General features: G+C 34.3%; 1 protein-coding gene across 3 annotated transcripts in view; it reads right to left on the bottom strand.

The window, feature by feature from the left end:
- The window catches only part of LOC148939408 (locomotion-related protein Hikaru genki-like), a 90,619-nt gene that overhangs the window by 30,085 nt on the left and 46,604 nt on the right, over nucleotides 1-13,930 (bottom strand). For 2 of the 3 annotated variants that reach the window (XM_089106774.1, XM_089106776.1), the window contains exons 5-6: nucleotides 6,749-6,922; nucleotides 4,469-4,603 (exon numbers count right to left, since the gene is read on the bottom strand). In XM_089106774.1, the coding sequence (XP_088962900.1) occupies nucleotides 4,469-4,603; nucleotides 6,749-6,922 (309 nt within the window). The remainder of the gene's footprint in view (nucleotides 1-4,468; nucleotides 4,604-6,748; nucleotides 6,923-13,930) is intronic. The other variant, XM_089106777.1, reaches the window with a different exon arrangement.

Genomic DNA, 13,930 nt, shown 5'->3' with positions numbered 1-13,930 from the left:
TTGGCTTGGAGTAAAAGTGGCACAATTTCATGCTATTTTTGTTCGGTGTATCTTCTTCTGGAAAATAACTCATTCTCCGATTAGGACACATGGAGTTTTCTTTTTGAAGAGTCTTGTGAATTTAAGAAACGTTTTCGTGCCGATTTATTTTTATTCTTAGGTATCTTCAAGGCCTACACTGGTTCTTCTCAGGAGGCCTTTGTGAATTGGTGTGCCCTAGAAGACGGACATTCCAAATCAGGTTTTAATTTTTTAATTAAGATACCGCAAAGGACAAGTAACGACCATTTTCGTAAAAATATTAAATTGATTAGGCATTTACTGGAGTTATGTGGTAAGGAAGATTTATTCATTTTTAATGGGAGGTTGGGGAAGGATGACCCTACGGAGGTTTTTGTATTTTTCAGGTAGATCTCAAAGCGTTATTGACTATATTGTAGCTGATATGTTTCTTTTGCCCTTTCGCAGGGATCGTGAGGTTTGGTCGATGGCCTGATCTGATCACATGCCCATTGGGGCTTCATTAATATTGTTTAGTAGGAATCAGGAAAAGTCAGAAGAAAAGATGCTTAAAACAATCGTGGATCCTCTTATACGGAAGGAGGTGGTAAATGAAGCGTTAAACTTAGAACAGAAAGGAGAGATTAAATTTAAAGAATATATTTCACATGAAGAGCTCCTATAGAAATTGGAATAGATTGCAACAATAGCAATCGAAGGAAACACTGAAGATTTCAAAGAGAGAATCGCTAGAATTGTGTATATTGGAGGTAAGAAAATAGTAAAAACGTGAACAGAGGAAAAGAGGAGCTTTTTCGACGAGGAATGCGCTACGCAGAGCAAGCAGTAGGAGCTTGCAGCCGAAAAGTTTTTCTGCCAAAAAGGCAGTTTTTCTGAAAAGAAAATTTTCTGCCAAAAAGAGAATGATAAGCCATTAGTGATTTTAAAGGAATAAGAAGAGAGTACAAAAGATTGATTAAATGAAAAAGCTAGCATTTGAAGAGCAGAAAGCAGATCAACTTTGGAGAGCTTTCTATTCATGTAAAAATTGGGAAGTTTTACAACTTCTCAAGGATAATTTAGGGATATAGAAGTCAAAACAGTTTAAATGCCGCCTGCGGAAAGTTGGCCAGAGTATTTAGAAAAGAAAAAGAAAGGCTAGGTAAGAGCAAGGATTCGACAATAGAAGTTAAACGCATATTAGAGGTGTATGAGATCCTTCAAGCACCGCCTAGCCAAGAGGATCTGGAGCAGTAATCTGGAACCTCTCCTCAGAGGAGAATTGGAAGTAATTCAAGAGAACGAAGGGATTTTATGCACCTGGAAAAGATAGTATTCAAACTTGTCTCTGGACTTGGAGCAGAAATTGGACCCATTCATTAATATCTGTAATATTTTCTGGTATCTCAAAAACCTCTTTGGTCTTCACAATGTTCAACCTCAATTGTAGTCCCCCTTTTTAGAAAAGGTGATGCATCCTAACATACGAGCTAGTGAAGAACAGTTCAATCCCGCTTTCAAGGGCTATACTGAGAGAAAGGATAAGATGGCTAAGACAAGTTCTGCGGATGAAAAATGACATATTACCAAAGATTGCCCTTGTCGGCCAACCGTCTAGGGTAAAAAAGCAGGTTATTCCTGGATGGGGCGGGAAAATGTCGTAAGGGAAGATTTATGGGAAATAGGAACTTCTTGGCCTTTTGGGAGGGTGTAAAGAGGGAGGCTTCGAATAGTTTGGCATGGACGAGGAGCGTGCGCGGCGGCGTTGGCCTCAAGGTGCTTGGTGCTGCAGTAAGCTAGTGGAAATAGTAGTTTGTTCACCTAGTTTGTCTGAAAAGCCATTATTTAAATAGGGACAGATGCTTTACGTTCGGGGACCAAAATGTTGTTTTTCTCTTTCACTATTTGGTAAATTATGCTTATTCTTTGCCAATTTCATGATGCTCCTTTCCCCCTGTGTATCTTTTCATAACTTACTTAATTTATTGCCCTAAAGAGCAAAATCAGAGCCTTTTTTGAAAACTCTGGATTACATGCTTTCGATGAAGATCTTTGTGATAAGTTCAAGAACGCAAACATAAATATAAGCTTCGCATTTTGTGCAAGATTTTCTGATAGTGTTCACTAAGTGAATGAGCCTTATATGTTGCATAAAAAAACTTAATGTTGCAGAAGCATGATACTTAAGGAATAACTGCAACTTTTGTCCTCAACTTCTCAAAGATACAGACAAAGATTGACACCTCAAAATTATTTTCTATATGACGAGGTTACACCTACTTCGTGGAAAAGTTAAAGAGAGGTAAGAAGTAAAACCTATATTTAATGCCCCAATTTTACAAGACTCATGTTGACTTTGTTTGTTTCATTAGCTGAAGTTAGACAAAGCCTTTTATAAGTTTATTGTGTATATTTAAGAAAGCTAAAATTTCCAGAGTGTTTTCTCACTCAGTTTTATAAGTCTATTGGAATTGTAAGTTCATTAGAACATATATTTAATGCCCCAATTTTACAAAACTCATGTCGACTTTTTGTTTCATTAGCCAAAATTAGAATAAGCTCTTTTTATTAGTTTACTGTGTAGGCCTATACTTAAGAAAGCTAAAATTCCCAGTGTGCTTCCTGGCTCAGTTTTATAAGTCCATTGGAATCCCCTATTTAGCTATTTACTCCTCCTTATATTTAAGTTTACTGATTATAAATGTCAAAATTTTCTTGTTTTAATACTACAAAAAAAGAATCACATTGTTTTGGAATGCTCTCTAATAAAGATATTTTTTTTAGATTCAAAAGTATGTATTAAACACTTTTTAGGAACAATTTTCATACAAGATTTTGCAGTTAGCTTTTTGGTGTTTCAGCCGATTCTTTTACGATTAAATTTAAACTAGAGTTGCAGAAAATTACACTTTAACATAAGGATATAAACTACATTAGAGAATTTACCAAACCAGTTGTTATCTTGAAGTCCAAATTAATAGATATTGCAAAAAAAGGATTAACTAGGAAAAAATATTAAGCAATGGATGCTGGAAACATTTTAATAAGACTCTAGAATTCTGAATAAGATAGTTTGCTGTAACAATAACTATTAACTTTAAGTAATAAAAACTTCTAGATACAAACAAAATCAATCTTGTCCCCCAATTCAATTAAAAAAATTGGAAACACAAAAATATAAAATATTACCCAAACTTGATTGTTCCTCTACTGAACCAAATTATATTCAGCTGTTCTCAAATAGGATAAGAATTTTTTTTAATGATCAACTCACCCTTTAAAACTTTAATTACATTCGAGTCTCATACGTCTCTTTTACAGCTTTATTCCTAATCTTTCGAAAGTTGGAAGAGAGGAAGCAAAAAAAATTTAAAAGAGGCGGATAATTCTCAGTTGGTTTTATTAACTTTGAAAAATACTAATATTAAATTATTCTATTTAACTCAATAGTTCATATATAAATTACATGAGAGATTGATGCAAAGATATGCCAAGAAAAAATATCAACATACTATTTTAGGGTTTCAAAGCTGAATGGTGTTGATTAGTAAGGAAAATAGCACAGAACTTTAATTTTTAACCTATTACTTTGGGTATTGATAATTTTTTATTTTGTCAATTTAAGAAGTCTCTTTCACCCTTCATATATATCCAATTAAGGGGATGTGGTACGCTAAGACTTGGCCTATCTCGTCCATTATAAAAATTTTTAGTTTGTGTGGTCAAACTATTTAGAATTATGTTGGTGGCCTTGATATAACTTGTAGAACTTAGGTAATAGATTTAAATAAACGAGAGAGAACTAAAAGCCTACACCTAAGGTCAAATATATCTTAGAAAAACCATTTAAGGTATGAAATAGTGTTAATTATAGATATTTATTAATATTCGGTTATATTTGAATCCAATTTAAGTATAGAATTTTGTTTTTTCTATAAATTTGACACTTCGATTAACATTTTATTATGGGACATGTAAGTAACTAAAATACTCTATTATAAGAGCTGGAAAAAAAATTAAAATCCATTCAAAGAAATTGTCATTTGACTGACCTTGCCGCTTTGGGAATTTCTGCGCTGTCATCCGACTTGATTGACAGACTAGCCGAGAAAAGGTAACTATATTTCAGTGTCTTATAGAAGCAATTAGGCCAAAGTCAACCCCCAAATTCTTGATTATATATATATATATATATATATATATATATATATATATATATATATATATATATATATATATATATATATATATATATATATATATATATATATATATATATACAACTAATATATATATACAACTAAGCCCCTCGGAGAGGTCCTTTATCCTTTGGCAAATTTGCCGACAAGAGAACCTGAAAATGTAGCAATAGACAACTACATCCCCTTAAGAATTTCCTGTGATTCTGCGATTAATTAGACTATAAGCTTTAGAAACCATTGAAGAATTCTTTGACTCTTTAACTAACCTTTGACAACTAGAGCAATGCTGTTGGCATGCCCATGAGGCGTGGCACAAGTAAAAATTCCAGTATCTTCATATTTCGCATAAATCACTGAAATTCGGTAGTTCAAATCTCTTTCATTTCTTTCCATTGACCATCCTGAAATTACTGGGACTAAAATATTGCCCACATTTCAGATAAACATTACTACTACCACTACTACTACTACTATATATATATATATATATATATATATATATATATATATATATATATATATATATATATATATATATATATATATATATATATATATATATATATATAAATATTATGTTTAAGAGGTAATTACTTGGCGAAAAAAAAAAAAAAAAAAAAAAAAAAAAAAAAAAAACAAACTGTCGTCCTAATCCAGAACTTGAGACAAATGTGCACTTGAACGAGGCTTTCACTTTACTTATCTATTCGACTACCTAGGACCAAACAGCATAATCAAACCATCAACCAGATGGAAATGTCCAAATCCATGTAAAGTTATTATCAATTAATGTAAGTTGTGGTAAATTTACAAGCAAAAACACCTTAATCTAGCAAAATATTTCCAATTAGAACATTCCGTTTAGGGCTCCTCAGAAGAAATACCACCTGCCTTAACGGGTTTCGAGGCTTTACCCCTTTTACTTTCTTTATATATATATATATATATATATATATATATATATATATATATATATATATATATATATATATCCAGCCTCTAAATGAAAGGTTTGATGTAGCATCGATGGCTGTTTTCTACAAGTACATGAATTCGCCTTCCTCAGACGAGCTCTCTCGAATTGTGCCACACATATATATATAATATACATATATATATATATATATATATATATATATTATATATATATATATATATATATATATATATATATATATATATATATATATATATATATATATATGTGTGTATATATAAATACACATATATATTCGCCACCGTGCTCCGGCCCTCGGCATGTGGCAGGCATCTATATATGGAGTCTCACTGTCACTTGTCTTCTAAACGCAGACAATTTGAGCCTTTTCTTGATGTTATGACGTCCAAATGGACCTTAAATTAGAAGCGGTGCCTTTGCAACATTACATCTATTTTATTGGATCTTTTACTTTTGCCTCGGCTTGTCTTTTGTCATTATAAAGACATATTGCCACCTTTATTTCTTTTAATTGTTCAGGTGGTGGGACAAAAACTTCCTTTTCTTCCAAGATTTCAAATCGTTTAGCAACTAAATTAGTACTTTACGTTAAAAATTTCATATTCTTTATTGTGCATATTTCACTTTTTGGGAACTTATTGATATTTTCTCAGGTTAACCTTTAATTTTTAGCTTTTATGAATTTTGGTCATATTTTTTAAACTCAGATTTCTTTGTCCATTATTTCATTTTGGATTCGTTGTGATTTTTACCTGAAGTTTAGTTTCTTTTTGTTTTTGTTTTTTAACTGAAAAAAAAACGATGCCATTGCTTTTTGCTTTATTTCTTTACTACATCCCCCACCCTTACATGTAGGGCCACCCGAGTAAATGCTATTCATGATTACATTGCGCATAACGTTTTCGATCTGTAATACCTGCGGGTTGGTATATGTTAATTTTTCAAACCAAATCGTCATGTTAAATGAATCAGAGTGCAGAATGAAGGCAGATCTTTTGAAATTGAGGAAGATATATACTGGAACGCCAATCTTCCATCTGGTTGCCAAATCTCATTAAAGAAAAGAAAGTTCAGAACTAATGAAACATTTAAAACAAATTAGTACTACAACTAAAGATATAAAATATGTGATTTTAAATTAAAAAAAGGAAACGAACAATTTATAAGTCTGTTTTGTTTTGTTAACACATGTGAATATAATGGGATTTGACCATTATTCGCTGTGGTACTTACGTATTAATACTGACCACACTTAAGAAGTGATGTTAGTTTAATCATAATGAAATATACAAAATGTGATGAAAATTTAATACTTAATAACAAGACTATCGAAATTACAACGGAGAATTATGGAAAGCAGGCAGCCCAGAACGCATTACGCTATATTTAATACCTAACCAACTCTACATATCAAATATTTATTAAAAATTTACCTGCATAGTAGTTTAGCTAAATTCCGAGTGCACACAGATAAACCCATTTTAAACAGACCAAGGACAACAGTGTGGTCGGTAGTTAAAGGTAGTTATACGTAACTACCTTTGCAGCTTTCAGAGGGACTATGTTTTCATTTTGGACACATACACACCTGTCGGATAGTGACGGTCTTTTTGAGTGTATGTCCATTGCGGAACACCAATCTTCCGTGGAAAAATACAGTCAATGTGGATAACTGCTCCTGGCCTGACTAGGAGTTGCCCTTCTGGTGTTTCATATAAGTTGTTTGAGACATCATAAAATTGAATTTGAGGTGAAGCTTCATCTGAAACAGACCCACTATTAATGTGAAAAATCATACATCAAAAACCAAGGATCTAGTGAGTCAAATCCTGCGTTTTCATTTCTTATTGTTTCCCAAATCTTGTGTTTTGAGACTTGACTTGTCAATATTATAAAGAAGAGTTCATCTTGCTAGGATACAAAGTGGTATCTAGGAGGAAGAGGGGGGTAGGGGGTTTGAACCCACATTGAAATGTTTGTCCTATTCGTAAAAACATAACAAAAATGAATATAAACAATTGTTGATGCATTTATTAAAGTTTTTTTTAAACCTCCCCCCGAAAAATTCTTTTGTACTCCCCCCTCCCCGAAAAAAGATCCTTGATATGGCCCTGCTAGGATATAATAAAAAATTACGGGCTTCTTGATGTTGACAATTATTAATTTTCTGTATAAAACAATGACAATTAATCATATAAGATTCTTTGAGAAAAAATAAGAAAAAGAAGAAATATTAAAATATAAGAAGAAAAGTTCCTTAGCTCAAACTTTTAGCTTAAAACATATTTATTTTTTATTAGACTATTCAAAAAGAACGAGATTTGAAGATGAAAGTATTTCCTATCAGTGCTGCTTTTTGTCGATGACTCAGTCTTGGTAGCTAAGTCCCCCAGTGAGCTTCAGATGCTAATAGATACTCTAAGTGATTATGTTTAGGAAAAGAAAATAACTTTAAATGTCAAGAAAACATGTTTCTATCAAAACTTATACTTTTTTACTTAACATAAGTTGAAAGCTGAAATCAAAACATGAATTCCGTTGACTGCAGAAAGCCTCTTCACTATTTACGTCACAGACAAAGTATCTTCGGATCTAGTATCTAAGATCGGCAAGAAAATATCCTTCATCTTCTTTACTAGAAAATTAATTTAAACAACTTTTCCACAAGACAAGTTTTTGAAAGAAAAGTAAAGAGCTCCATTAAGCTAAGAATCATCAAAAATAAAGTCAAATAATCTTTCAAGCGTGAAACTACCACAAATCCTTATCAATAAATAAATCAAACTCAAAACGAACAGAAATTACAATAAATAGCCAAGTCAAACTCAAAACGAGCAAAAAATTACATGATTAGGGCTGATAGCCCCCATGCCTTCTGAAGACCAGAACACAATTTGCGCTTTACTAAAAAAAAAAAAAAAAAAAACAACAACAACAAAACAAATGACCGTGGATTGTCAGTTTAATTCACATGTACTGATTCCTTAAAAGTTTTGATTACTTTTTATTTATGAAAGTAAGAAAAGTGAAAACATTTCGAACGTATTTTATTTTCAGTAAAGCGCAAATTGTGTTCTGGTCTTGAGAAGGCATTGGGGTTATCAGCCCTACTCATGTTAATTTTTGCTCGTTTTGAGTTTGACTTGCCTATTTGTTGTAATTTCTGTTGGTTTTGAGGTTCATTTATTTGTTGATAATGATTTGCTTGGAAGCTTTACGCTTGGAAGATTATTTGACTTTATTTTTGCTCATTCTTGGCTTAATTCAGCACTTTAATTTTCTTTGAAAAACTTGTTTTGTGGAAACAGTTTTTTAAATTAATTTCTGTTCGTTTTTTATTGACATAGCTTTTTTCATAGAAAAAAAAAAATTTACATCTTTTCAGTTTTTTTCTATAAGAATCCATAGTATGGGTTGCTATTTGTATGTTGGAGAAACTTTTTCAACAATTTTTAATCCTGACACAAAAAGAAGTATTTTGTAATTTAATTTTATAGCTTCTAAAGTTGACCTGAAAAATAAAACTTAATATCACTGACAACCTGGATACAGTTACACTCTATTTATTTATTTAAACTGTAAGAGCTGAAGTAGTAATAATAGTATCCAAAAGTTTCAACTTATTACCCCAAGTCGTTCTCGATATATTGCTGAGGTGTCTTATTGGCAACCATAAACACAATCCGTTTGATTTATTTTAAAGTAACATTTAGTTTTAAAGCATATAGGGCCAATTGCATAATTTTGGGGGGTTGACATGCCCCCCACAATTATATTATTCAGCTCTAAAGCAGCGGACATCAAACGGATTATAGTTATTGCAATAGCCTCAAGGCAGGACATTAATTTTGCTTTGAAACGAACGAATGATAGTGGACTGATTTTGGATTACGAAAATGAGTTGATGCATTGGCATTGTGCTTGAAAAAGACTGAACGATAGTGGTCTGATTTTGGATTAGGGAAAAGGCTTTGACACGCAAGTGACTTTTGCGGTAGGAAAGAAGAATCGTATGAGAATGTGATCTATTGTCACAATGTACAATGAGGCAAACTAAATACAAGAAAAATATGGAATCAAATGATAGGCAACTAACCGAGGAATCTGCGACAGTTAACCAGAAAAATCTGGCTCAAGTATAAAGGACATTCATGCGAAGTTGCAAAATCTCGATTCAATACCCGGGCTTGTCTTGAACGCGTCAGCCATTCAGCAGCAGCTAAATAAAGTTCAAGAAGATATCTCGGGCTACGGTGCTGCGCATGCTTCCTTGTCCTCGGAGGCTAGCGATCGCCCGCAGCAGTTAGCTCTCTCGAATCGAAGAGCGAACGAATTTGGAGTGGAGCTGAAGATAGCCAACATTATTCTCTACGATTTGGCACGCAGGAGCCCCCCGCTGCGGAGCCTAAAAGATGAAGTTCTGGCTTTCTTGAATCATGCCCTACCTGTCCTTCAGCTTGAAAGGACACAGATAAGAGACGTGCACAGGCTTCGATCGGGCCCTGTTATCGACAAGTTGTGTGACACGGAAACAAGAGACTGGATTTTAAGAAATAACAGGCAGTTGAAAAGATTCGGAGTTTCCACTGCTCCCGACTACACACGGGCTCAGCTTGAGGCACGGGAACACCTGAAACCGATCATGAAAAAAGCAATCGAAAAAGGTAAAAGCGTCAAATTTTTTTGACGCTTTTACGCTTCATTTCGTGGAACGTGCAAGGTATATTGAGTAAACTAGAACATAATAAATTATATTCTAGAACAACATAATAAACTAGAACATTGAATAAACAACAATCGGATATAAGTGAGTTTGACGTATCTCTGTTGATAGGGACCTGGCACTCCTCTTCAAACGTACGAACTTTTCGTGGTTTTCATATGTTAGAGGTTTTGTGGGATTTAGCGTCGAACAAATGGTCATACGGAGGGGTCCTGGTGCTTATAAAAGAAAGTGTTTTTAGAAAATATACTAGACTCATAAGCAAATCAGAGAACATTATTTGGGTTAGATAAGTGATTACTAAAGAAGTGAATCTACTTTTAGCAACCCTTTATATCCCTCCACATAATAGTTCTTATAGGTCAGAAGATACTTGGTTTATATTAAAAATGAATTATCGGAGTACCGTATTAAATTCTCGGGTGATTGTTTTGTGTTAGTTGGTGATTTAAATGCATATACGGGAGCAGAACGAGAACTGAGTGGTTTGGTAGCTGGAGGAGAGGAGGATTTAGTTCCCCCCAGCTTATGGAGGGCCATGGAGCAGCAGGGACGCTAAAAGGAAGTTGAATGTTTATGAGTAAAGGCTGTTGTCACTGTGTGCGGAGATGGGAGTATTTATTGGAAATGGGAGGATTGGTAAGGATAGGGAAAGGGGTGAGTTTACTGGTGTCTCCGGGGCCTGCCCTAGCGTGGTCGACTATGCTCTGCTGGATGTTCGTTTTGTGATAGGGCAGCTATGCCTAAAGGCTTTGAACTGGGCTGGTTCAGATCATTTGCAACTGAAATTGGGGATTAAGTTAGAAGCCAATCGTCCACTAGGTCTAGCTATGATAGAGGCAATAAGTGGTCAAGGAAAGGAAGGGAATAGTAGCCGGAAGATTAGGAAGGAGCTTGTTAGGGAATGGGGTGCTGACGAAAACCTAGGAATAGCGGAAATATTTTCACAGGAGAGTATTCAAATGGAATTAGAGAGGTTAAAGGAGGCGGAGTGCTCGGATGATAAGTTAGCAGAAGGTTTAGGGGACTTAGTATATAATGTATGTAAAGGAAAAATTGTTAAAAAGAGGAAAAAGGAAGTAGGGTTGTTTGATGAGGAGTGTTAACAGAGGAAAGTGGAACTACAGAATATGTTAGATTTAGTGGATTTAGAAAATGACCCAAGTAAGAAGGACCACATTTTCCTACAATTTTGAACAGTTAGAAAAGAATATAAGAGGCTAATTGAAAGAAAAAAAGAGTGATTAGAGAAAAGGAAAGGCAGGCATTGGTCTCGTCACATAAGGATAGTAGAATGAAAGAATTCTGAAGGATACTGAAAGAGGAAGGTAAGACAGGAGGCTAACTAGCAAAAAAAAACAGAACCTAGTTCATGGCCAGCATATCATATGCAGCGCAATAGCGCTGCCTAAGTAAAGAACGATGTTGACACAATGTATTATTTATTTATTTTTTTCTTTAGATCAGGCCTCTCCGTATCAAAGGAGTTGTCGTAGAAACTTGGAAAAGGGCTCATTCGATTCGAAATTAGCACGGCTAGTGCTCTTTCTGGTAGTCAAAAGTGATTGGAAGGTAACTAACACCCCTTCCGATCCCACCATTTTCCCAAACACGTCCAATCAAAATTTTGAGATAGCCATTTTGTTCAGCGTAGTTGATTTCGAGATAGAAATTATGTTTTGGAGGAAGAAACTCCCCCACAGCCCTTAGGGCAAGAGTTGTTTTTATAGAAAGCATTGTCGTAGAAGCTTCAAAAAGGCTCATTCGATTGGAATTTCAAAGGAATTGTGCACTTTTTAATAATCGAAAGGGATTGGAGGGCAACTAACCCTGCTCCCACGCCCACCTTTTCCCCAAACACATCCAATCAAAATTTTGAGATAGCCATTTTGTTTAACGTAGTTGAAAGCTCTGGAAATTAGGTCTTTGAAGATGATACCCCCCCCTCCCACAGCCCTCAGGGCAAGGGTTGTAAGTTATGCCCTGGGGACATCTAAGGTTTTTATAGAAAGCGTTGTCGTAGAAACTTCAAAAAGGGCTCATTCGATTGTAAATTGAAAGGACTAGTGCCCTTTTTCATATTCGGAAGTGATTGGAGAGCAACTAACCCCCCTTTCACGCCCACCATTTCCCCAAACACATCCAAACAAAATTTTGAGTTAGCAATTTTCTTTACACCAAGTCAAGCCTAAATAACCGAGTCAAACTCAAACGGAGCATAAATTAACGTGAATAGGGCTCAAAACCCCTATGCCTTCCCAAGGCCAGAACATAATTTGCACTTTACTGAAAAAAAAACAACAAATGAATGTGCATTTCCAGTCTAATATATACATACTGATATTTAGTAATCAAAATGTTAATATTATTTGATTTATTAAAGTTATAAAAGTAAAAACACTTTATTTTTTTTAGTAAAGTGCCAATTATGCTCTGGCCTTGGGAAGGCATAGGAGTTTTGAGCCCCATTCATGTTAATTTCTCCTCGTTTGGAGCTTCACTTAGTTATTTATTGTAACTTCTGCGTGTTTTGGGTTTCATTTATTCATTGATGCTGATTTACGGTAGTTCCAACCTACGTAGAATATTTTATTTTATTTTTGCTCATTTTTTGTTTAATGGCGTTCTTTATTTTGCTTTAAAAAAATTATTTCGTGGAAGAAGTTTTTTTAATTAATTGCAGGGAAAGAGAAGGTAACTGCAGTGATCTACAAACATTAGATAGAGAGATATTATATGATGGAGAGGTTGTGTTACCAATGAAGGAGTACGATTATGAATTATTTGAGGATATATAAAAAAAGAGGCTAGAGAGTGTCTTAAAAATGGAAGGAGGATCGGCACCTGGAATTGATGGGATTCCAACTAAAGTATATAAAAGATTTATATAATGGATCCTACCTGTGTTGTTAGTACTGTTCAGTCGGATTCTTTCTCTTCATCAGTGGCCTTCGGTATGGAAGAAATCTCTAATAGTGCCTCTTTTTTTTAAAAAAAGGGGATCCTGGTAGACATGAAAATTATCGTCCAATTTTGCTAATTTCTACAGCAAGTAAGATTTTAGAAAGGATATTAGATAATAGATTAGTTAGGTGGCTTGGAAGATATAGTGGAGGAGTAGGAGGGATTTCGAGAGGGATATGGAACGACAGCTAGAGTATTAATACTACAAGGGTTGAAGATAGACTTTATGTAGCTTTTCTGGACTTTGAGAAGGCATTCGATACTGTTGATAGAGTCTTACTGTGTCTAGAATTATTGAAAATATGCCTACCGAAAACATTTGTTAAGATAGTAAGGGAAATGAATCTAGGTACAGAAGGTATTGTTGAAGTAGTAGTTAAGGGTTTTTCAGAAGAGTTTGAATTTAAAAAAGGAGTCAAGCAAGGTAGTACTTTGTCTCCAAGATTATTTTGTGTATATATTAATGATATAGTAAAATATTTTAGAACGAAGAGGGCACCAACGGTGATCTTGGGAACGTATGCTTTATCAGTACTGCTTTTTGCGGATGACTCAATCTTGGTAGCTAAGTCCCCCAGTGAGCTTCAGATGCTAATAGATACTCTAAGTGATTATGTTTAGGAAAAGAAAATAACTTTCAATGTCAAGAAAACAGAAATAATAGTATTTGGAAAGGGTAATAGGAGTTGTCAGACGGACCAGAAGTTTTATTATAGAGGAAAGGAAATTCAACAAAAATAAAGTTTAAGTATCTAGGAGTAACTCTGATGGAGAATGGAAGATGGACAGAGCATGTAAAACAAATGATAAGGAGAGGAAAGGCTGACTCATCGGCACTACCAAGGAATATAACTTTGATAAGTGCTAAAGATATAAAAATGTATAAGCAGATTTTCAACACTAAAGTTTTGCCAGTAATGCATTATGGGGCGAAGCTGAGGGTTACGAAGCTGCCAAGCAATTGGATAGTATTCAGCTTATGTATTATAAAAAAGTAATCGGAGTTCATCAAACAACTCACACGCAAGCAGTAAGAGGGGAGTATAGGGATATTTTCTCTAAGGAAATATAGAACAGGGTAGA

This window comes from Artemia sp. Qi Xiang Cuo, chromosome 21 (genome assembly GCF_049724085.1).
Source record: "Artemia sp. Qi Xiang Cuo chromosome 21, ASM4972408v1, whole genome shotgun sequence".
Lineage (NCBI taxonomy): Eukaryota > Metazoa > Arthropoda > Branchiopoda > Anostraca > Artemiidae > Artemia > Artemia sp. Qi Xiang Cuo.
This window is presented reverse-complemented; position numbering and strand designations above follow the sequence as displayed.